This window comes from Callithrix jacchus, chromosome 10 (genome assembly GCF_049354715.1).
Source record: "Callithrix jacchus isolate 240 chromosome 10, calJac240_pri, whole genome shotgun sequence".
In the NCBI taxonomy this organism is placed as follows: Eukaryota; Metazoa; Chordata; class Mammalia; order Primates; family Cebidae; genus Callithrix; species Callithrix jacchus.
In genome coordinates this window covers 70180518-70203731 of record NC_133511.1, presented here as the reverse complement: position 1 = coordinate 70203731, position 23214 = coordinate 70180518, and the positions used below count along the sequence as shown (strand labels likewise).

The window sequence follows — 23214 nt, the reverse complement described above, 5'->3', positions numbered from 1 at the left end:
GGTTGATGCTAAAGTGCAGTCAGAACATTAGCATTTTAATGACTGCATTATAATAAACATGGCTTATATTTCTAGTGCCAATTAAGTCATAAGATTTAGATAAATGAGCAGAGTAGGACCTGATTAACATATCAGTTGGCCCACTGCTTGGGAAGAACCTATGGAGTGGTTGAATAGAGATTAATTTGATAATGGACATGTATCATCTTTGATACAGGCCAATGTGGAAATGTAGACATAGGGGCCTGGAGACTGGGCACACATTTTCTCCTCTTAATTTTCACTGTAATTATTTTGGTAAATAGTGGTTTGCTTTCTTATCTTGCTAGCAGACTAATAATCCAGTGACAATGGTGTGCTTCTCTCTATTCTCCAGTGCCTCGATGTCTAAATTTTCTATTCATATGTATGATTTGGTTTCTTTTGCTTCTCATTTAGTGTCCCTGTGGACCTGAAGCCACTTGGGTTCATAAGTAAAACCCTTCTGAGATTGTACACCTCTGCCCTGTAATTTTCATAGATAGGAATATTTTCTTTCACCTCTGTTTTTTTTTTTTTTTTTTTTGGCCTCAGAGAGACCCATGAGCCCACAGTTCAATTCCACCTTAGTATAAAGTTCATGGCCCCAGAACTGTAGTCTGTTCTTTCTCTGCTAGAAAAGAGAGAAGGCCCCTCCTTCTACATGAAACTGGTAAGAGGGAAGAGGGGATTGTTCATTGTGTTGACTTTGCGTTTTCTTACCTATTCACAAACAGTCATATGGGTTTACAGAAAAGACAGATAATGATATACCACCTCTAATAATTCACAGTCAAATATTTTAATTTTCTCAGATTCAACTAAAACTCAGGGAACTAGAGATAAGAAAATACAGAAAACTAGCATAAAGGGAAGAATAACATGTGTACTTATTATAGGGTATTTACTCTCATGAACTTAAACTTCACACTCTGCCACCTGCTATTTTTAAAAGCTTGATTGAAAATTATAACATACTGAGTATTGCTATTATTCAATTTTATATCTTCTTAGAATTGATTTGAACAATATAAATGTATTAATTTATAAAATAACTTTTAGAATTTTAATTCAAATCCATTTTATGGCATTTCTGTGTTTACTGAGTCAACCACCTTTCTCATTCTCTGTCTCCTGAAAACTGCTACTGACTCCTCCAGCCATCACTTCATACTTTTGAACAGCAGTAAATTTCCTCCTAATATTTCACAGAGCAAAATGTGGATACTGGGTAACACTTTTTCACATAACCCTCCACCAACCTACAATTTGCTACTCTCCAGTGTCAATTGAAACGATGATCCTCATCTTTCTGAGGACTAATTACTACCATTCTCTATATTCAATCATCTAATATTTGAAGGACATTATGTATCAATCAATACTTCACATTCTACATTTTCAATTTTTCCCTATCTATTGTATCATTAACTTCAGTTTATGAATTTAGCCATGTCTCTGAATACTTCCCATTTCGTAAAAATTCTCCATTTATGTTATACCCTTCTTTAACCAGGGCCTACTTCTCTCCTTGACTTCACAGCCATGTTCCAGAAATAAAATAAACGATACATCCACTGCTAACCCTTTCATTCATTACCAAAGTCACTGTAGCAATTTCTCAGTTTCCAACTGCATTTCCCAGGGTCACTAATGAGCTATTGGCTGCATTTGAATTTGCAATTCAACACAGTTGTTCACATAATAGCAGTTCATGTTAGTCTTTATACTACGTTCTCTTGGTTACTATAGTTCCCATAAAACCAGTGACAACTTGCTTTAATAGATACGGTCCTTTGCAATCTTCTAGAGAGTTCTGTCTTCATTGGTTTTCCCTTGTAAACCTACTCTCTGTGGTTGTTCACCTTTGGTGGTGGATGAAAATAACACATATGTTATTTTCATATGGATATAATTCTAACATCCAACTCTGTATTACTGGCAATTATCTGGAGATCTGTGTCTGCAGATTCACACCCACATGGTCACTGCAGAATTGAGGACACTTTTAAATGTCTTTCTCTTATTCGTTTCACTCAAACATATTCAAAATTAATGTACTTATCTTTTAACCAAGTCTTTATTCATAGAATCTTATGATATTATGGAGCTCAAAGTTTTATAGATATAAAAAACATTATCCTAAAATGATATAAAATAAGGACATATTTTCCTTGAATTTTGGGTTAAATAGGTATATATATATATTTGCTGACTATGAATGGTAGATGAACATTACACTTTAGTTTAGAGGTTTCTCAATGATGCAGATCTTCTCTATAACCTTGGATAACTCTCCTAACCAAAAGAAAATTGTCTAAGTATTTTGCATAACACTGTAATGTATCACTTCTATAGGGTGGGAGCATTACGAGGACAAATGCTGCAAAACCGGGACACCATGGAAATCCTTAGCAACTTGACATCTAAATTTCCAACCTTCTTGTTGACCAGCATTCCTGGCCTAGAGTCTGCCCATGCCTGGATCTCCATTCCTTTCTGTTGTTTTTATGCCATTGCCCTCTCTGGGAACACTATGATCCTGTTCATCATCATTACCCAGCAGAGTCTCCATGAACCCATGTATTATTTTCTCTCCATGCTGTCAGCCACTGATCTGGGCTTGACTGTTTCTACATTGTCAACAACATTAGGTATCCTTTGGTTTGATGCCCGTGAAATTAGTCTAGATAGCTGCATTGTCCAGATGTTTTTTCTTCATGGATTCGCTTTTATGGAATCTGGGGTGCTGGTGGCTATGGCCTTTGACCGTTATGTGGCTATTTGTGATCCTCTGAGGTACACTACCATTCTCACTAATTCCAGAATCATTCAGATGGGTCTCCTAATTATTACACGTGCAATAGTACTAATGGTGCCACTACTTTTGCTCTTTAAGCCTCTCTATTTCTGTAGAATGAATGCCCTTTCCCACTCCTACTGTTACCATCCAGACGTGATTCAATTAGCATGTTCAGACATTCGGGCTAACAGCATCTGTGGATTAATTGATCTTATCCTGACCACTGGAATAGATATGCCATGCATTGTCCTGTCGTATATCTTAATTATTTACTCTGTCCTCAGAATTGCCTCCCCTGAAGAACGGCACAAGGTCTTCAGCACCTGTGTCTCCCACATGGGAGCAGTTGCTATCTTCTACATCCCCATGCTGAGCCTGTCCTTGGTGCATCGCTATGGTCACTCAGCCCCCAGAGCGGTCCATTCAGTGATGGCCAATGTATACCTGCTTTTGCCCCCTGTGCTCAACCCCATCATCTACAGTGTAAAAACAAAACAGATCCGTAAGGCTATGCTCAGTATGCAGCTTACAAAATGAAAAGACATGTTGTTATTTGATAAAAACCTGGCATAAGTGACGTGTTGTAGAGAAGCAAACTTGCTATCTCACTGGCTATTGCATGTGGGTTTTAAAAATATTTTTCATTCGTTCAACAAACAATAATACGTTGTATATTTGGTCATAAAATATAGTATGATATATCATCCAAGATGTTTGTAATTAGGAAAATAACAATAATGAAATGACAAAATAATACTCCTGGCAACTAACATGTATTAACTCTTTGTTTCAGGCTAGGTGTTCCACTAACTGCTTTTAAGACATATCCTATTTATTCTTCCAAAACAGCCAAATGAAATATATATTACTATTGGTGATATATTACAGATGATGAAACAGATTTATACACATTTAGGCTACCAAAGGCCATGTGAATAACATGAGGCACAGTTGATATTTGAACCCAGGTGTTCTGTATCACAAATGCTATGCTCTTCACCACTGTATTACATCCTCTGCCAAAGTCATCTAGCAGAAATGTTTTAAGATCAAAACTAAAACCTGGATCTCCATGGTTCCATCCCATCTTAAAAAAACTGTAGTAACCTTCTTAGAATACACTTTAGCTGTTTTCTTCATGGATAATTCATAATAGAAAAGGTAAAAATAGATATGTCATGGCATGCAAGTCATTAGCCCTTGTTAGACAGTCCAAACAAAAGCTTTAGGGATGAGGCACACCTGCTAATTTATCGCAGGGAATGGGAACTTGAGAGAACTAGAAACGAACCTAAAGTAAATTACAAGGAAGTTTGGAGCAGATGTTCTGAACCTTTTTCTGCACTATGGTCCCTTAGAAATCTAATGAAATTCATGGACCTTTCTCCATAGATAAACTTACATTATTTTCCATAATTTTCAGAGTTATAACAAATGCCATTAAACACCTATGTGGCTCCTTAACCAACTAAAGAACCAAGGTAAAGAATTCATGGTTCTCATCTATACAGTTTTACAGAGATAGACCCAATGTTTGGTTTCTGAAAATGAACTAACTCATGGTAACTCTTTGGATTTCAGAGACAGACAGAAGCTTAAAAATGTCAGTTGCATATAATGGCAGAACAAAATCAGTGGGAATGGAGACAAGAACCTAAAGGCAGTCATATCAATTTTATTGCTACTGGAAAAGTAGTGATAGACGGAAGAAATGTTCCATGTACCCCACAAATACGGAGGGCAGCAGTGCGCTGGAGAGAGTGCACACCGGAGCCTATTTTTGCACACCTTTCTAACTATTCATTACATGATGTCATATTGTAGCTTTAAATCACTGATAATGAAAATGTTTATGCCATATAAACGGTATTATGTACCATATATAATACCATTGTTCAATTTAACTTAATACCATTGAGAATTTTTTCTGTTTTTAAATATTCAGTTTATCAGCACACAGTGATTGCAGGTATATTTTATGTTTGACCTTATGGGAAACAATAAAAACTAAAAGAGCAACAAAAAATATTACTGTGCACTCATGAAGGTAAAAATCTTGTGTTTAAAATGTCAACACCAACAAAAACACCATGAAATAATAAACTTATTGGGGTGATAATTCAACATACAAAAGTAAAATTTTACCTTTGGTTTATGTTGACTTCTGAGTTGAAAGAGTATTCAAATGTGAATGCTGGAGAAGACTATTTTGTCAGAAACTCTGGAAAAGTGTAAGAAATATTGTATGACAATTTTACTATTCATGGAAAAATTATCTTCTGAGTTTTAAGGTCTATTTGTACACAGGAATGAAAATTATAAAACACAAACTTTTTTTCTGTTTTTCCTCTACTTCAGCTTGCCTCAGGTGAACATAGATTACAAGATTTGTATTAGTAGCTTTAAAAACATCTTTAGATAGAACAATGCCATTATGCAAATGAATTCATTTATTGATTTAGTTTACAAATTTGGCTATACTTCCTGACTTTTGTATTTGAGCGTCTTTTTCCTGGGTAATTCTATATGCCTGTTAGCTGCTGCATCTATCAGAAAGATAGATGTGGTAAAATAATGTAATATATACAAACATTATTAGAATAAGCACTCATTGCAATATGACAAACTGACAGCACAGTCACCAGCAGAAGATTTTTTTAATTGTAATTCTTTATCCAAGCAGAGTTTACTGCAAAAATGAAGGTAATAAAGAGAGCATGAGAGAGAAAAACTGTGGAAGGAAAGAAAAAATGGAGAGAGAAAAGGATGAAAAATAAAGGAGAGAAGGAAAGTAGAGAGTAAAGGAAAGAGGGAAGGAAATTAAGGATGCAATTTAAGTTTCCAGCAGCTCATTTGTTACACCAAGCAAGGATACCCATTTACTGTTGGTGAGTTAATTAAATAACTTTTTATTGTAGCAGCAGAACATCTATAGCCGGAAAGGATTAACTTATTTAAGACTATGTCTATCTTATTGTTAGAGTCAAAAACCTCAAATATTTGAGTACTCAACCCAAGCAGGTCTGTGATGTTACACCTGTATCCTGGGGGAAAATGTAGTAACATGAAACATTGAGTAGAAACATCTAGGTGAGTGATCCATGAAGACACTGATTATGCAGAAATCCTTCTAACCCTTGGGCTTGCAGAGGTGGCCCACACTTCTCTGATAAGATCAATTATTTCCACCACTTCCCATAACCCCATCTCCTGGAGCTGCCTCCATCTCCTGTACTGGCCACCAGAATGAATGCTAGCATTAAATTCCAGCACAAATCTGTTGGGAATATGCTGGGCCTAGTAAAATAAGAAAAAGATTATAACCTGAAGAATATCAAAAATTGGCAAGTATTTTACGGCAAGAATCCATGAAATGCCCTCAGGATTGAAGAGTGAGAATGCTGAACAAGAGGTCAGAATAGAAGACTATATTGGCAAGAACGCATCAATATAGGGCCATTTATTTGGAATACAAATTTTAACACCTTAACAAGAACACCAAGGAATGTGGCTAATTTACTATTGAGTTATAATTAGCTAGGAGAAGTGTTGGACAACATTCAGCACATCAGAAATGACTGTACTGCCCTAGTAGATGGGAAAAGAAAGAATATAGAGGCTGATGACAGTGTGCATGCTGGAATAGGCAGATTGTGTAAAGGTGGAAGATTCATCATACACTTTCCATAAAAGTGCACAGAGGACACATCATTCAGAAGCCATCGGAAATGAGGTGTGAAAATGATACCAGCATATCTAAGAAGCTGAACAGTAGTTTTTCTGCTGATCAGGAAGTCCAGCAATAGCCAGTCACCAAGCCAGGCTACCCATGCATATGAGGAGGCCTTGACGTAATAAAAGCCAGGTAGCAGTGGTTAACAACCAAAAGCCAGAGCTACAATTATCATAGGAACCAACAATATCTGAAGGGTAGACAAGCAGGCTTACCAAGCAAGTTGTGTGCACATGGATAATAGAGCATAACCTCCCTGGGCCAAAATAGATAAGGCGTCAACAAGGGGTTAGGTAACGTTTACTACAAAAAAAAAGAAAGAATAGAAGAGTGAAAGCTGTCAGTCTTTGATGTAGCCTTGACCTTGAGTTAAAGAGAAAAGAAAGAAAGGAAGTTTGGGTAGAGAGAAACATCCTAGACTGTATTGCAGTTCTGAACAGATTTAGTCAAGGCCATTGGGTATCTGCAAATCAAAATCCCTGTCTGCAGAGTTCTGTGCCTTCTAGAAATGGACCTACCTCAGTTTCTCTGCCACAGTCAGTGACTGCCTAGAAACAGCTCCCGGGAAATGGGGCTTACATAGAATATGATAATGAACTAGGGCTGTTGGTGCTTATAATCTGACATATGAAGAGAAATTTTAATAGCCATCATATGTGTTGAATTAAGAGGAAAATAGGAAAGGAGTTACAAGAAGAAACCAATCAACCAAACCTTGAGACAAAGAGAAGCCAGAGCAGCTGTGGGATGCTCAACACAGGTTTGAAAGTTTCATGTGTCTCCATTGAAGTTTCAAATACTCAGGAAGTGCGGTTTCAGCATAAAGGATATGTGAAAATTTGTGTATTCTTTGTACAACTTTTTCATAGCTCAGAAATTATTTTAAAATATAATGTTAAAATTATCCTAAGAGAGCATCTCTTTAAACCTGCTTGGGTCAGATACCTAACTGTCTAGTATTAACCAATCAGGTCATGCGCACAGGCCCAGTATATTAGACCCATTTCTATTCTGGGGTCTATTATCAGAAAAGGGGAGATTTTTTTTTTTTTGCCAAAGAACTAGCCAATACCAGTCACCTACCTCTCTTTACCCAAAGAAGTGCACTAAGAACATTTAATTAATGACATATATTTTAAGGCAATTGTCATTATCCTGGGTATTAAATTGAATAAGCGAAAGAATATTGACAACCTTAAAATTTCCCTTTTAGCAAAACTGCTTAAGGCAAAAGTAATAAGGATTACAAAATTATGATTAGATGAATAACAAAACAGTTTCATAAAATTATGGAGTAAACAAATTTATTAAACTGCCACATCTTTCCTGCAGCTCCACAGCAAAGAATGAGACATTTTGAAGCAAAGATTAAAAAGTCATAAAGATTAAAATTTTACTTTATTAGGCAGAGGCACAGTAAAATATCCCTTCTGTATAATTTACATGCTTTATAAAATTATCCTGTTTATCATATTATAGAATTACTTATTCTGACGGCTTTAGGAATCCAATTTTTATTTTAGGAATCAAATTTAATATTAAATATTTGAATGCTAATAACAGATAGTGCTACATACCATTAAACATTAATATAACCAATAATTATTCCTCCGTGACAATTTAGGAGAATTAAAAAATGTGCAAAAACTTCTACAAAATATCCATAGCAACTTTTCTGTGTTTCTGTACCATTACTCTGCTTCATAAACAGATAAACCCATTAGCCAAACTAATTTCCACATAATTATGCATTTATTTGTTGAGTTAGTATTTATCAACACCTATGAAATATGAAAATAAATAAAGCATGCTGTGGACGGGCATATACTTTCATGAAGCATTTCTAACCATGTCTTCCTACTCAAATTATCCACATGCCCTTCAGTACCTCAGATTCAGCAAGTCCAAAACCAAAGTAATTAGTTTCTTTTATTAATAATCTGATTCTGATTCGATAAATGAAATTATTCCTGATCACAAAAGATGTAAAGTTGCAATTTTCTTTCATTGAAGAAAACTGACTATGCCCTCCTCAGACCTCTGGCAACATGTCTTTCTGTTTTAATTTCTATTTGATCAAAGCTGAGAATTTCTGATCTCCCTTTGTGATGCCACCCTTTATTCACCCAACCAAGCCTGATTTGTCAATGTCCTGTTTGACCTCTGTCTCTATTTTCACCATTCAAACTGGTACCGTTTAACATAAATCCAGTTCTTTGATGCAGATTTTATATTATTTCTCACTGCCTGCTTCATCCTTCTGTGTCTTCGGAATCTCTTAGGCACATTCTATCAAATGCTCTCCTTATTCTAATTTATCCACGACATAGATTTCAGATTAATCTTATAATGGAATTACAATATTGGTTAATATAGCCTTCAATATTTTCTCTTGCTCGCCAAATTGTAAATAAATTTCACCTGCCAAGAAGATACTAAATCCCAATCCTGTGTACTTTTCTTTAAAATTTTCAGGGATTATGTCACTACTCCATTTTGCTGAAAAAGAAACTGATATCTCTTTCTATGTCTTTTCTTTGAGCTACAGTTATTAGCAAAGCAGTTTTGGGGTTTCCTGGTTCTACAACACAGGGTTCTTGGAACTTTGCTCTCAGCAAAGAAAATACATGAACTATTTACCTCCCACTATAGTGAGTCTCCTTTTTCTCCGTTTTTCCACTTTTCTAAAAGTGTATAACAAAGAAACAAGTACAATTTTTTTTTTGAGACGGAGTTTCGCTCTTGTTACCCAGGCTGGAGTGCAATGGCGCGATCTCGGCTCACCGCAACCTCCGCCTCCTGGGATCAGGCAATTCTCCTGGCTTAGCCTCCTGAGTAGCTGGGATTACAGGCACGCACCACCATACCCAGCTAATTTTTTTTTTTTTTTTTTTTTTGTACTTTTAGTAGAGACGGGGTTTCACCATGTGGACCAAGATAGTCTCGATCTCTTGACCTCGTGATCCACCCGCCTTGGCCTCCCAAAGTGCTGGGATTACAGGCTTGAGCCACTAAGTTCTACTGAACAAACTTGCTAGATCAACCACAAGTTTCATTTCCTCTGAAATATACTGACTGATAATAGCTGCCAGTTGCATAATTACAACTTATTTTCTAAAGAGCAGTTTCTCACTGGTCCCAATAAGTGATCTAATAGCTGTCAGTGTTTTTATCTTGACTATCTTGATAACTATACTTTGGATTAAAGACATAGTTCATGCAGAGAAGATGATATGGAATTTCAATTTGCAAAACTATACTAAAAGGCCCTAACTGTACATTGAAATGTGAATAAAATACAGCTATAAGTTGGAAGCTTAAATAAAATGTTCAATGTTGGTTAAAATAGTTTTTCTGATTCCTCTATGTTATCAACCTTATTCAAAAGCAAACCTAACCATTAACCAAAATAGAGTTGGATAAAATGACTTCTATTGTGTTTGTTTATATAATTCTCTTTTCTATACTATGAAGTAGATTTCAAGAGAAGGGAATAAATTAATTCAGTAATATTACTGACCAGTGATTTTATGTCAAGCATGGTGTTCATCAGCACTTGTCAAGTAAATATTGAAATGTGCTTTAGCTTGAACAGCTAAGATTAAATAGTATTATGTATCTGACTAGAAAACAGTAATCACTATACAGAAGTTAATCAATATAATCCTTGAGGAAAAGGCAGATCTTTTTTTTTTTTTCTGGTAGTTGCTTCCACTTGAGTTCCCAACCTGCTAAAACTTTTTCCTCTGTTGAAAATTCAGTGCCCATGGAGCCCTCGACCTGACCATTCTGTTCTGCAGCTTGCTTTCAAATTGTAGGAATCCATTTGCTTATTTTAACAGACATTTAAAATACGTATACTATGGAACTGCCATTATGCTATTGCCTGAAGATACTTCCAAATCATCTAGCAACCAAAGTACACAAAAATCTATATAACACATTATCAAGAAACATATAGCAGAACAAAAACCTAAAAAGAATACTAGACTCTCATCTTAAATGCCTTATCCATCTCAAAAGCAATGATTCAATTTCATTTTTAATTGAAACCTGTACACACAAACTTCCTGTGTCAGTATGTTTATTTTCCCTGATGTGATTTTTCTCCAGTTAAGCATCCACAACTCCTGATAGTAACTAACTCACCCAAGGGGAAAAGAAGTCCAGTGTAACAGCGTGGTGCAAAAATCCCACAGAGGCACACTTATCTCAGCTGAGTAAATGACTCTACAATTAAGATTCCTTATAAGTTTTCCATTCATAGAGGTAAATAGGTCACTTTCTTATACCCTACTCTGAGGAAGAGCAAGAGAAGCTCTCCTCCCTTTCTGAAGTCCAAATCAAGTAGCTGCTCTCAGATCAGAAACAGGACTTAACTGTGTCTTTAACAAATGCCTTCGATGACTTTTAAACATCATAAGTGATTTAGCATAGATAAACACAAGGAAGAATTTATTGGAAGTGAAATTAAAGACAAAAATTCACCTAGTCTTCTGGCGTTTCTCCTTCAACACTGTTATTTGCATCCCTTCCAATTCTCCACACCTTGAAAGGTAAGGCTCTTCCCGCTTACCCTTGGTCCCTGACCTCTAAGCCCTTTGAGTTTCAAACTCCACTCACTCTCCACTGTTTTGTTCACTTCTGTGGTCCTGGTGCCTATTCAGAAACCCTGAATTCCATATAGATGTTTTGTTTTCATCCATTAAGCTAATCATAGCAAAAATTATCCTTCTTATATGTGTGTATTTCTTGCCATACATAATAACCAAATCCCAAAATAAAGTCACTGGTACACTATCACACTGTCACTATCAATATATTATATTTTGAATTGGTTTACACCTATGCCAACACATTTATTCTAGTCTGTCTCTTAGGTGTGCATCAATCTGACACATTTCCTTTTAATTTGGTTCCCAACACCAGAGAGATAGAGTGGCACCGTAAAATGACCACACCTTTAGGGTCAGACAGTCCTGGATTCACACAATGGCTCCATGAAATCTATCAATGACATCAATATGTCATTCACTTTAACCTCACCTGAAAATTGGGAATATTAGTCACAGCCTATTAAAGATGCTGTTAAAGTTGCACATGTAGAGATATGTAGCGAGGAACCTGGCTCAATGCTAATTTTTCTTCTCTCTGAGAATATTATATCCATCCTCTTAGCTATTTTCCCATGTTCCAACTGGCTCCTATTTCAGCCCAAGCCCCAAACATTGAGGCTCATTATCTCAGTGCCTCAGCTCATCATGCACTTGGTACAGTCATTGCTCTCCCTCCATGTAGTTGGTTAGCTTTGTAGCATTCCACAGATGCTGTTTCTAAATTCAGAAAAAAATATAATAAAGGATTCATCTCAAATCCTTCTTTATAAAGAGGCAAATAAATTAAATTAATTAATTAAATGAATTTAGCCCACGGCATTTTTAATCACAGAAATGTCATTTTGTCACTCTGGGGAGACTCTACAAAATAAGTGTGCCAGTTGCTTTGACAAATCATACAATATTAATTGATTTTTCTCCAAAGCAGGATCTAACTCCAGATTTGTCTTTACCTGAGACGACTAATCCTCTAAAAAATCTGATTTCATATTCCTCTTTGTCTTGTCTTTGTCTAAATAAAATACTCTTTATCTTGAGTACCCTTACTGCTTAGGGGCTAGATAAGGATAAGCCCCTTGCGATCTTTTCCTAAAACCTTCAGGCACAGATTCCAACTCATGTCTAATTACACCCATGAGTTTTAGCAATGGAAATTAAGATTTGACTAGTGAGAGGCCTACTGGGTGGTGGCAAATGCAGGAAGGGTATCAGGCCCAGACTGTGGCCTACCTTGAGACCAAGCTCAGGACAGCCATCCTCTTTTGTGCACTCTAGAGATGATGAGAAATAACCCATGTACAAGCTGGTGATATTTTTGTCTTTGAATTAAATGAAGAAACACTACATTGGAAAATATCAACGGATCTAATAAGTTAAAAACATAGATCTTTTTTCTCTCCTAGTAATCACAGAATATAGCAATCTGTTCTAAGCTCTTTTAGTACAAATGAGAAATAAAGCCAATTTCTAAACTTGAGGAATTAGAACAGTCTCATGTGTAATATTTTAATCTGTCTATAAATATTGTTTATTACCTTGAAACTAAAAGGTTATTTTGAGGGTTAACTGTGCAAAGTTGGCACTCAATATTTATTATTTAAAGAAGTAATTAGCAAATGATGAAGGAATAATTTATATATATGTACACATGTCATGCACACTAGCAACACTGGCTTTTGTTAATACTACTAGTAACTTCAGACAAATTAAATTGTTGATTGAAAGGAAATGAAGTCTTAAGTGCTTGAAAAATGACAAATTTTACTTAAACACTCTAGAACGTGAGTGTGCCAGTTTTCCTACAGCCTGACAATCCTTACTAATCTTTGTCGAGGTTAATAACAATTGTTTCAATTAGCATTTCTTTGGCGGACTATAAGACTGAAAAGTCTTCCTGTATTAACTACTAGTGCTTTGGAGAATTCCATTTTTAATTCTTTTTGCCAATTTTTTTGTCATTTTATAAAAGTATAGTAAACACATTATTTAACTGAATGTTACATATGCTTCAAATATTTCCCCAAATTTATAATTACCCTTTTAAATTTGTGGAATTATTTTTTGCTATAAAACAATTATTTGAATTTTTCCAAATCAAATGTTTACCTCTACAATTTATATATTTGGTTTCATATTTAGAAATTTTTTTCTACTACAGGATTATATAAATATTTACCTGTATTTTATTCTAAAATGTACGTGACTTTTTAATATTTTCATATTTAACCATCAGAAAACAATTTCAGTGTGTATTGTGGTGATATGCTTTATTTTAGATTATTTTTTTCAAATGGATTACCAGTTTACCTAACTTCTTGTATTCAATAACTCACTTTATTTCTACCAGTTTTAAAGTCTACCTTTATATGTAACTAAATGTTCACTTGTGCCTCTTCCTGTGCTTTTAATTCTGTCTCAGAGACAAACACTGCCCTACTTACTTTTTTTGAAATTTTTCTAGTTATTTCATGAAAATTGATCATACAATATGTAATATTCTACTTTCACTCAGCATAATATATTTGGGGTACATTCATAATGTAGTACTTACTGGTAATTTTTTCCCTTTTTTGCTGAATAGTTTTTTAGCCTAAGGGTATTCCACAGTTTTTCACTAGTTAATCAATTCTGGGCTATTGTGAATAATGTTGTATAAACATTTGCATACATGTATTGTGTATACATATGCTTTCATTTATTTTGGTAGAGTCCAAGAAGTATAATTTCTGAATCATATGGTAAGTTTATATATTAATTTTTAAGAAACTGTAAATCTGTTTGTCAAAGTGGCTGTAATCATTTTACACTTCCGCAAGCAATGTTTTACGGCTCAGTTTCTCCACATGCTTATCGACACTTTGTATTTTCCCTTTTTTTTCTTTCCTTTCCTTTCCTTTTCTTTTTCTCTTTCTCTTTTTTTTTCTCTCTCTCTCTTATTTATAGCCATTCTAATGAGTGGATAATGACATTTTTATTTCTTAATTTTAATTTTATTTTCCTAATGCTCATCTTTGCTTGTGCCTATTAGTCATTTTTGTATATGTTTTGGTGGATATCTATTCAAATATTTTGTCCATTTTTAATTGGATTGTTTGTCTCTTTATTGAGTTGTAGGAGTTCTTTATATTTTTTGTATGAGTTTTTAATGCAAACATTTTCTCCCAGTCTCTTTTCTCTATTCTTATTTTCTTAATGGTGACTTTTAAATTGTACCATTTTTGTTTAAAATCTGATATTGATCATTTTATTTAATGGCTCAAACTTTTAGTGTGGTATCTAATAATGTTTTGCCTAACCCAAGGTCTTAAAATCTCCAACATTTTTTTCTAGAAATTTTTAATTTTTAGCTCTTACATTTAGGTCTGTAATCCATTTTGAGCAACATTTGTTGAAAAGTCTATCCTTTCTCTCATTTAATTTTCTTGACACCTTTGTTACAAATCAATTGGCTATAATGTAAGTATTTAAATCTGAACTCTCCAATTTGTTCTATTAATCTATATGACTATCCTTATGCTATGTGTCTCAATTGCACTGACTTAATGTTAAGCTTTGAATCCTGGTAGTGTAAGTACTCCAAATTGTTTCTTCTATTCCAAAATTGTAAGTCTTTTGCATTTCCTTATAAATTGTAGAATGAGTGTCAGGTTTTACAGAAAAAAAATGATCTGTTGATATTACATTGAATTTATAGATCCATTAAGGGAAAACAGCCATTCCAATGCTATTGAGTCTTCTAATACATTTACATATAATGTCTCTCCACTTATTTATATCTTTTAAAATATTTCTCAGCAATGCTTTGTAGACATCAGTGTCTTGGGTGTGTGTGTGTGTGTGTGTGTGTGTGTGTGTGTGTGTGTAATTGTTTTAACATTATACTTGTAGCAAGGATTATTGTCAAACTCTACTCAGTAGGCCAAAGACCCTTGTGGTGGTAGTGAAAAATTTGACCCTCACATAGCACACTACCCACACTTACAAGTTTATCAGCCAGTTAGGGCTCCAGCCCCAAGCTCTAATAACGTGCAATCTCCAATTGTTTTCACATATTGCAATCTTCTTTCTGCATCATCGATGGCATGTTTCATAAAGGACTTTTTTTAATATTTTAATTTTTTGGTAAAACCAGCTTAATTTCCATTTCTTTATAAGAAATCCACATTTTCTGCCTGAAAACTTGTACTTTTTTAAAAACATATTTAAGTCAAATATTTTATGCTTGTTCTCATCATCCTGATTTTACCTGGACTACAATGAGCCCTTTCGTCCTCCATGCACTGGAGTCTTTCCTTTGGAACAGTCATTTTTATTCTATTTATTTTTGTTTACTTTACCTGAGACCCTAATTATCTGTATGTTGGCTTTTCATTTTGTGACCTTCCCAAATACAATTTTCTCACTATTTTATTTTCACTGTATTTTTTCCGTGCATTATGAGAGAATTTTTCAAATGCATTCTCCAAATTGAACTAACCTGGTTACTGTCCCTTGACTCTGTTTTTGATTATGTCCAATGTGTACTTTAATTCTATTTTTGTAGTATTTTATTATTTTGACTTTTTGTCCAGCATGTTCTTTGTTTTCCCATAATACTATAGGATGCTATTACCTACATTACCTTAAGGATGTTTTCTTGTTAGTTCTGCAGAAGTTTTTATATCTATGACACTGACAACTGAGTCACTGTGATGTGATAGGTAATATGCTACATGATTTACAGACATTATTACATTTCTTTATATATGCTCATCTCTGGATTTTTCAGATGCTGTTCCTTTATTCATGAAATATTTTAAAGATTCATGCTAGTATTTTTTTCTTTATATACCCTCTAGTGCAAAACAAGATCTCTTCAGTCTTTATTTTTTTTCTTAAAAAAATCTATGTATGGGGCTTGCTCATTGTTGCTGTCCCAATAAGCATTATTATATGGAATGCAGTTTCTGGTATAAGTCCCAGTTTCTAGCAGCCTGTGGATAACATTCAACCAATACTGTATAGTTCTTTGCCAGCTTAAAATCATAGGGGAAATTTATAAACCTAAATTCCCAAAATATGCTGTTTTATTTCACTCCCTTCTGTACATGGGCTAATACTAATTTCAAAATTCAATGTTTCTCTACCAATGACACCTCTTAGACCATTATTTTTGGCTATTTTTCTTGAGATGAAATGTCCAATACAAGAATAAAGTCCTTGCTACTTTATAGTTAAACATCCTACAAAAATAAATGCCCGGTTCTCACGTTTTTATCTTAGTACAGACTGCATTCCTTAGTAAAGACTATGGAGATATATAAATTGTGGGCCTATATTTTGACTTTATATCTGTCCACATCCATTTCCATTTCCATCAGTTTGGAGAAGTTAACCATTCCCAAATTTTCTGGATTTAGGATATCCATCAGTTTTAGTAACAATGCTGCTTTTGTTTAATTTTTTATTTACATTGAAAATTTAATAGAAAGTTAGGAGAGACTCTTTCAGATAGTGCCAATTAAAATCACTTTAAAATGCAAGTCTACTTTACATCTTAGAAAAAACTTATAGCAACATGGTGTGTGAACTAGAAAAGTCAAATAAAAACAGAAATTAGTGATCAACAGATGAAAGCTGAGAGTAAAGGCAGATTTCTGAATTAGGCAATTTCATATATAAAGCTACCACAGATTTATACATCTACTATAGATCTATAGCACTACCATAGAGCTATTAATCAAAGTGGGAAAAATAAAATATACAAGTAGTCATTCTGTGACGAAGATTGAATTTAAATGCACTCATACTCTGTTTGAGCTTGCTTTGAGATATTTAAGGTGGAAGAATCTAAGAGTTAGGCACGTGGCTCTAATATTCAGGAGATTAGTGTGAGAAGAAGATGAAAAAGATGAAAACTTTAAAGTAGAAAAGTGGATATATAAAAGCCATTGTCCATGGAATGCATGTTGTTGAAAGTATACAGATAAAGACATGTTTGGAGAAATAGCCAAACTAATTTTCATCTACAGCTATATGTAAGTAGTAGTCAATCAGATGATAAATCTTGTGTAAAAATGGGCATACTTAGTGAGAATAAACTTGAATGGTTTGTAAAAGTAGTGGAAATCATAAAAACATAAAAGTATATTTTGAATAATTTTTTCATTTTATAATAAATATGCCATTTCCACAATGGATTAATTTGATTTATAGCATCCAATATTATCTTAAGTATTTACTATTTGCAAAAAAATGTTTTAGTAATATAATTATGTATCATATAATATGTAGACAATCCTGAAATAAAATTGTTTCCAGTCTGAACCATAGAAATTTTAAATAATAAGAAATTTTCAAAGATAGTCATCTATTCCACATTTACCTTATTTATTAATAATTATTAACTGAAGAAGGGTTATGTTATAATTATCATAATTATTATTGTGATTAGACAGTGTAATATCATTGTTAATAGCACAGGCTCTAGCATCTTTTTCTTTTTCTCTGATTTCCGATATCATATCTTTCAGTTTTTATAAACTTTGGCAATTTATCTGCTTTCAAACTTCATTTTATGCATCTGCAATAAAAATACCCCTCTTTTAGGTTTGTCACAAGACTCAAATGAATAATTAGAGCACAGTATGGAAATGGTCTTATCATTAACACAATATTATTTATCTGAGTAATCCGATAACAGAACAAAGGTCAGATGAAAGACCAGAGCATACATGTTACAAAAGAAGCTCATTATTTGCCTCACTCATTTTTTATCACAACAGAAGCAGGTTTCATAATCATAAACAGGGTGGTATTTTAATGTTACAAACTAAAAAGAATATCAAGCTTCAGGTTCTTAGGAACTGAAACATCCCTTTCCTATAAAACATATATAATGAAACAAGATGAATGGGCATTACCTGGGGTGAATTCTTAGGTAAATGTAGTTACTGAAAAGAGATGTTTTCCTGCTTACTAAATGAATTAAATGAAATTTGGTATCTAAGTTAATAATTCTAAAATTCCAAATCATGATTAGTCAATTATTATTCTATACCAAGGCCTAATCACAGTTAAATAGAATATTTCAGGAAGAGCAAATAAAGGTAAATCAATTGACAAATGCATACTGAATATCTATTATGAGCAAGCAACTCCACTAAACATGGATTAGCCCAAAATATCCCTTATTCTCATAATCCAGTTGAAGGATAAAAATTTAATTAAAATGATGAGGGTACAAGATAATAAGTGGTAAATATCAAATAAATCTATTTAAATAAATTGAAGTTAAATTGAAATTAATTAAATATCTTAGTTCAGTGATTAATCTCACAGACAAAATACTGAATGAAAGAAGTTAAACACAAACAGTATGTAATACATGATTCTATTTATATAAAAATCAAGTATAGGGAGAGATAATTATGGTAATAAAAGTCAGAATAATGATTACTATTTGAGAGGACACTGATGAGGATGTGGCATTAAGGGGACTTCTGTTTCCTGATAATGTTCAATCAGTTGATCCTGGACGTGGTTACACAGCTACATGTGGATGTCAAACTTCCTTGACTCTGAAGCTTTACTCTTGTAAATTACAAGTTTTTCCTTGTACTCTGAAGTTTTATGCATTTTATGGACTGTATATTAAACTTCAACTAAAATAATTTTCAAATTCTAAATTTAGGAAGTCAAGATCCTACAAGAGAATTCTGCTCCCAAAAGCCATAATGCCAGTATTCCATAATTCCACTTCTCCTACTTTCTTCTTGACGGGGGTCCCTGGACTTGAATGGGCCCATGTCTGGATCTCCATCCCCATCTGCTGCCTCTATTTAACTGCCCTTTCTGGGAATACCCTGATCCTTTTTGTCATCCTCACTGAGCCAAGCCTCCATGAGCCCATGTACTATTTCCTCTCCATGTTGTCCACCACTGACATTGGCTTATGCATCTCTACACTGGTGACAGTGCTGAGAATATTGTGGATCAATGCTCAGGAGATCAGCTTCAATGCTTGTTTATCACAGATGTTCTTCATTCACCTCTTCACTTTCATGGAATCTTCAGTGCTCCTGGCTATGGCCTTTGATCGTTTTGTGGCCATTTCTAACCCCTTAAGATATGTTACCATTCTAACTCATGCAAGAATCGCACAGATTGGTTTGGCAGTCATTACCAGGGGGACTGTCATCTTGACACCTCTAATCATACTTCTTAAGCAACTGTCATTCTGCCGCAGCCACGTGCTCCGCCACTCTTACTGTTTCCACCCTGATGTGATGAAACTCTCATGTTCAGACACAAAGATCAACAGTGCGTTAGGATTAACTGCAATCATCTCTACTGCCGGAGTGGACTCCATCTTTATTGTGCTCTCCTATCTGCTGATCATTCGCTCAGTTCTCAGCATTGCATCCACAGAGGAGAGGAAGAAGGCCTTCAGCACCTGCATTTCTCATATCACTGCTGTTGGCATATTCTATGTCCCTTTGATCAGCCTGTCCTTTGTTCACAGATTTGGAAAACATGCCCCACCCTATGTGCCCACCCTCATTGCTAACGTATACTTGCTCATCCCCCCTGTGATGAATCCCATCATCTACAGTGTGAAAACAAAGCAGATTCAGAAAGCTGTGCTCAAATTTGTATGTTCCAAGGGAATTCATATTTAACATGTACTACTCCTAAAGACTTATTTCACAGTCTAGAAAATTTACCACAAGCTGGAGTTACAAACCCATGCATGCAATTTTAGAGTTGCGTGAAACTGAATGCCATCCAATTCAAATGTCTCCACAATGTGATTATCATTGCTAAGCAATCTATTTTCTACCATCAAGATACTCATTGAGATTCTCACTATCTTAGTTACCTGGTTCCAACTGATGACTGAACTAATGTTTCTATGCTGTTTCTGCTCAATGATCACATCATTCACTTTGAATCAAGATTCCAAATATCCAGGCCTAAGAAAAATTTTAAATGAACAAATACATGCATCTTCTATGTTTATTTTTCATGCACCAACTAAATGAAGCAGCACATCCTGTCTATGGTAATTTCCTCCACAATTCAGGCTTAGCTTTTCTTTAAATTTTCATTCACTTTTTTTCTCTTTTCCCATACTCTGCAGTGTAAAAATGCCAGTCTGCTTACGACTTCTTCAAATGCATGCAGTTTTTTCATGGTGGGCTTTACCGTTGGCTCCACTTCAACACCCACTTCACCTTGAAATTCTACTTATGTTTCAAGATTCATCTTTAAACATCTTCCTCATTAAACATTTTATGATTGCTCAAGTGATATTTGTTCTGTCCTTATAATTTTCCTTTCATATTGCTTTGTTCATGACAGTTTTGCCTTTATATGTGTGCACATCTGTGTGTATATCATTATAGCTTTCACAAGACTGTACATTTCCTAAATAAAAAGTCTTGATTTTATTTGAAGCTTCCATAACACTCAGCAGAACACCTTTCACATAGCAGATATTTATTAATAGTTGTTGAATTGAACTATACATAAAAACCTATCAAATAGTCTATCTAAAAATTCCAGCGATAACTCCTTTGATTCAATATCTGACATGTGTAACACAAGAAATTTTCAACTGTGTAAAATTTTTTTGCCGATATTACCTGGTAACTGGTCATAGTTCTAACTTTCCAAACTACATAGTTGAATGGCTATTTTGGAAGTTTCAGTCTCAGAAAATTGTCTCGGTTTGGACCCACATCCAATAAACATGTACTTCTTGTCTATTCTTTTAAAAAAAAATAGATTTGGGATGCAAAGTTTTGTTACATGGATATATTGCATAGTAGAAGTCTGGACTTTTAGTATAGCCATCATCCAAATAGAGTACACTATACTCATCAAATATTTCTCCTCTCTTACCCCACTTCTACCCTCCTATGCTTCGCAGTCACCAATGCCTATCATTCCACTCTAAATGTCCATAGGTGCACATTATTTAGCTCTTACTTGTAAGTGAGAATATGCAGTATCTTACTTTTTGAGTTATGTCACTTAAGATAATGTCCTCTAGATCCATCCACGTTACTGCAAAAGACATCTCTTCATTCTTTTTTATGACTGAGTACGATTCTATGCTATCTTCCCTACTGACCACATTTTCTTTATCCAGTCATCCAGTGATAGACATTTAAGATTGATTCCATATTTTTGCTATTGTTAAGAGTACTGTAATAAACATATGAATACAGATATATATGTATGTGTGTATGTATGTATGTATGTATATATATATATAATAATTTATTTCCCTATGGGCAGCTACTCAATAGTGGAATTTCCAGCTCAAATATTAGTTCAATTTTTAGTTCCTTGAGAAATCTCCTCAGAGTTTTCCATAGAGGTTCCAGGAATTTACATTGCCACCAACAGTGTGTAAGTTTTCTCTTTTCCCCACATCTTCACTAACATCTGTTATTTTTGACTTTTTAATAATAGCCCTTCTGATTTGTATCTCATTGTGGTTTTAATTTACACTTCTCTATGATTAGTGGTGTTGAGCAATTTTAAGAAGCTTGTTGGCCATTTGTATGTCTTCTTTAGAAACTGTCTATTAATGTCCTTTGTCCACTTTTTAATAGTTATTTGCTATTTGTTGTTGTTGAGCTGTTTGAATTCCTTGTAGATTTTGAATATTAGTCATTTGTTAGATGCATAATTAGAAAATATTTTCTCCCCTTCTGCAAGTTATCTGTTTACTCTATTGATTATTCCTTTTGCTGAGCAGAAGCTTCATAGTTTAATTAAGTCCCATTTATCTTTGTTTTTGTTGACTTGCTTTTGAGGTCTTAGTCATGAACTCCTTGCCAAGGCTAATGTCCAGAAAAGTTTTTCCTAGCTTTTCTTCTAGTGTTTCTATGGCTTCAGGTCTTACACTTGAGTCTTCAATCAATCTTGAGTTAAATTTTGTATATGGTGAGAGATAGGGGTCCAGGTTCATTCTGCATATGGCAATCCAGTTTTCCCAGCCCCGTTTATTTAATAGGGTTTCTGTCCTTTTCCAAGTGTATGCTTTTGTTAACATTGTCACAGATAAGCTGGCTGTAGATATGTGGCTTTATTTCTGTGTTCTCTACTCTGTTTCATTGGTCTATATGTCTTATACCAGTAGCACACTCTTTTGCTTACTATAGCCTTGTAGTACAATTTCAAGTCAAGTAATGTGATGCCTGCAGCTTTGTTCTTTTGGCTTAGGATTGTTTTGGCTATTCAGGCTCTTTTTTTCCATAAGAATTTTAGATTTTTTTATTCTGTGAAAACTCGTTTTGGTAATTTGTTAGGTATTACATTGAATCCACAGATTGCTTTGGCAGTATGGTCATTTTAACAATATTGATTCTTTGATCCATAATTATGGGATTTTTTCCATTTGTATCATCTACATTTTCATCAGCATTTTGTAATTTTCCTTGTAGAGATCTTTCACCTCCTTGATTAAAAGAATTCTTATGTATTTTCTGTAGCTATTGTAAATGAGGTTGAGTTCTTAATTTGGTTCTCAGCTAGATAGCTGCTGGCATTTAGAAATTCTACTGATTTTTGTATGTTGATTTTGTATCTTGAAACTTTACTGAATGTATTTATCAAATCTAAGGAGTCTTTTGGTGGAGTCTTTAGGATTTTCTAGGTATACAATCATATTATCAGCAAATAAAGATAGTTTGATTTCCTCTTTTCCAATTTTGATTGTTTTGTTTCTTTCTCTTGCCTGATTACTCTGACTAGGACTTCCAGTACTATTTTAAATAAAAGTAGTGAAAGTAGGCATCCTTGTCTTGTTTCAGTTCTTACAGAAAATGTTTTCAACATTTTCTCATTCAATATGATGTTGGCTGCAGGTTTGTCATATATGGCTTTTATCATCTTCAGGTATGTTTCTTCCATGCCTACTTTGTTGAGAGTTTTTATCACGAACTCATGCTGAATTTCATCAATTGATTATTCTGCAATTATTGCCATTATCATAGGGGTTTTTAAAATCTGTTTATGTGATGAATCATACTTACTGATTTGCTTATGTT

General features: G+C 34.3%; 2 protein-coding genes and 1 non-coding gene across 3 annotated transcripts; 2 read left to right on the top strand and 1 right to left on the bottom strand.

Annotated features, from left to right (window-relative positions):
- The first annotated feature begins 2398 nt into the window (after nt 1-2398).
- On the top strand, nt 2399-5302 carry OR51F1 (olfactory receptor family 51 subfamily F member 1). The gene has a single exon (XM_017978520.5). The coding sequence runs from the start codon at nt 2399-2401 to the stop codon at nt 3356-3358; it is 960 nt and encodes a 319-aa protein (XP_017834009.1). The 3' UTR covers nt 3359-5302.
- A 9748-nt stretch (nt 5303-15050) lies between these two features.
- On the bottom strand, nt 15051-15203 carry LOC118145986 (small nucleolar RNA SNORA62/SNORA6 family). Its single transcript, XR_004731455.1, has one exon. It is a non-coding gene; the product is annotated as a small nucleolar RNA SNORA62/SNORA6 family (small nucleolar RNA).
- A 3648-nt stretch (nt 15204-18851) lies between these two features.
- LOC100407354 (olfactory receptor OR51C1-like) lies at nt 18852-22958 on the top strand. The gene has a single exon (XM_002754887.5). It carries the CDS (start codon nt 18886-18888, stop codon nt 19828-19830), a length of 945 nt encoding a protein of 314 aa, XP_002754933.3. The 5' UTR covers nt 18852-18885; the 3' UTR covers nt 19831-22958.
- The last annotated feature ends 256 nt before the right edge of the window (nt 22959-23214 follow it).

Coding starts and splice junctions, on each gene's coding strand:
- LOC100407354 (XM_002754887.5), top strand. CDS start 18,886: ATGCCAGTATTCCATAATTCCACTTCTCCTACTTTCTTCTTGACGGGG.
- OR51F1 (XM_017978520.5), top strand. CDS start 2,399: ATGCTGCAAAACCGGGACACCATGGAAATCCTTAGCAACTTGACATCT.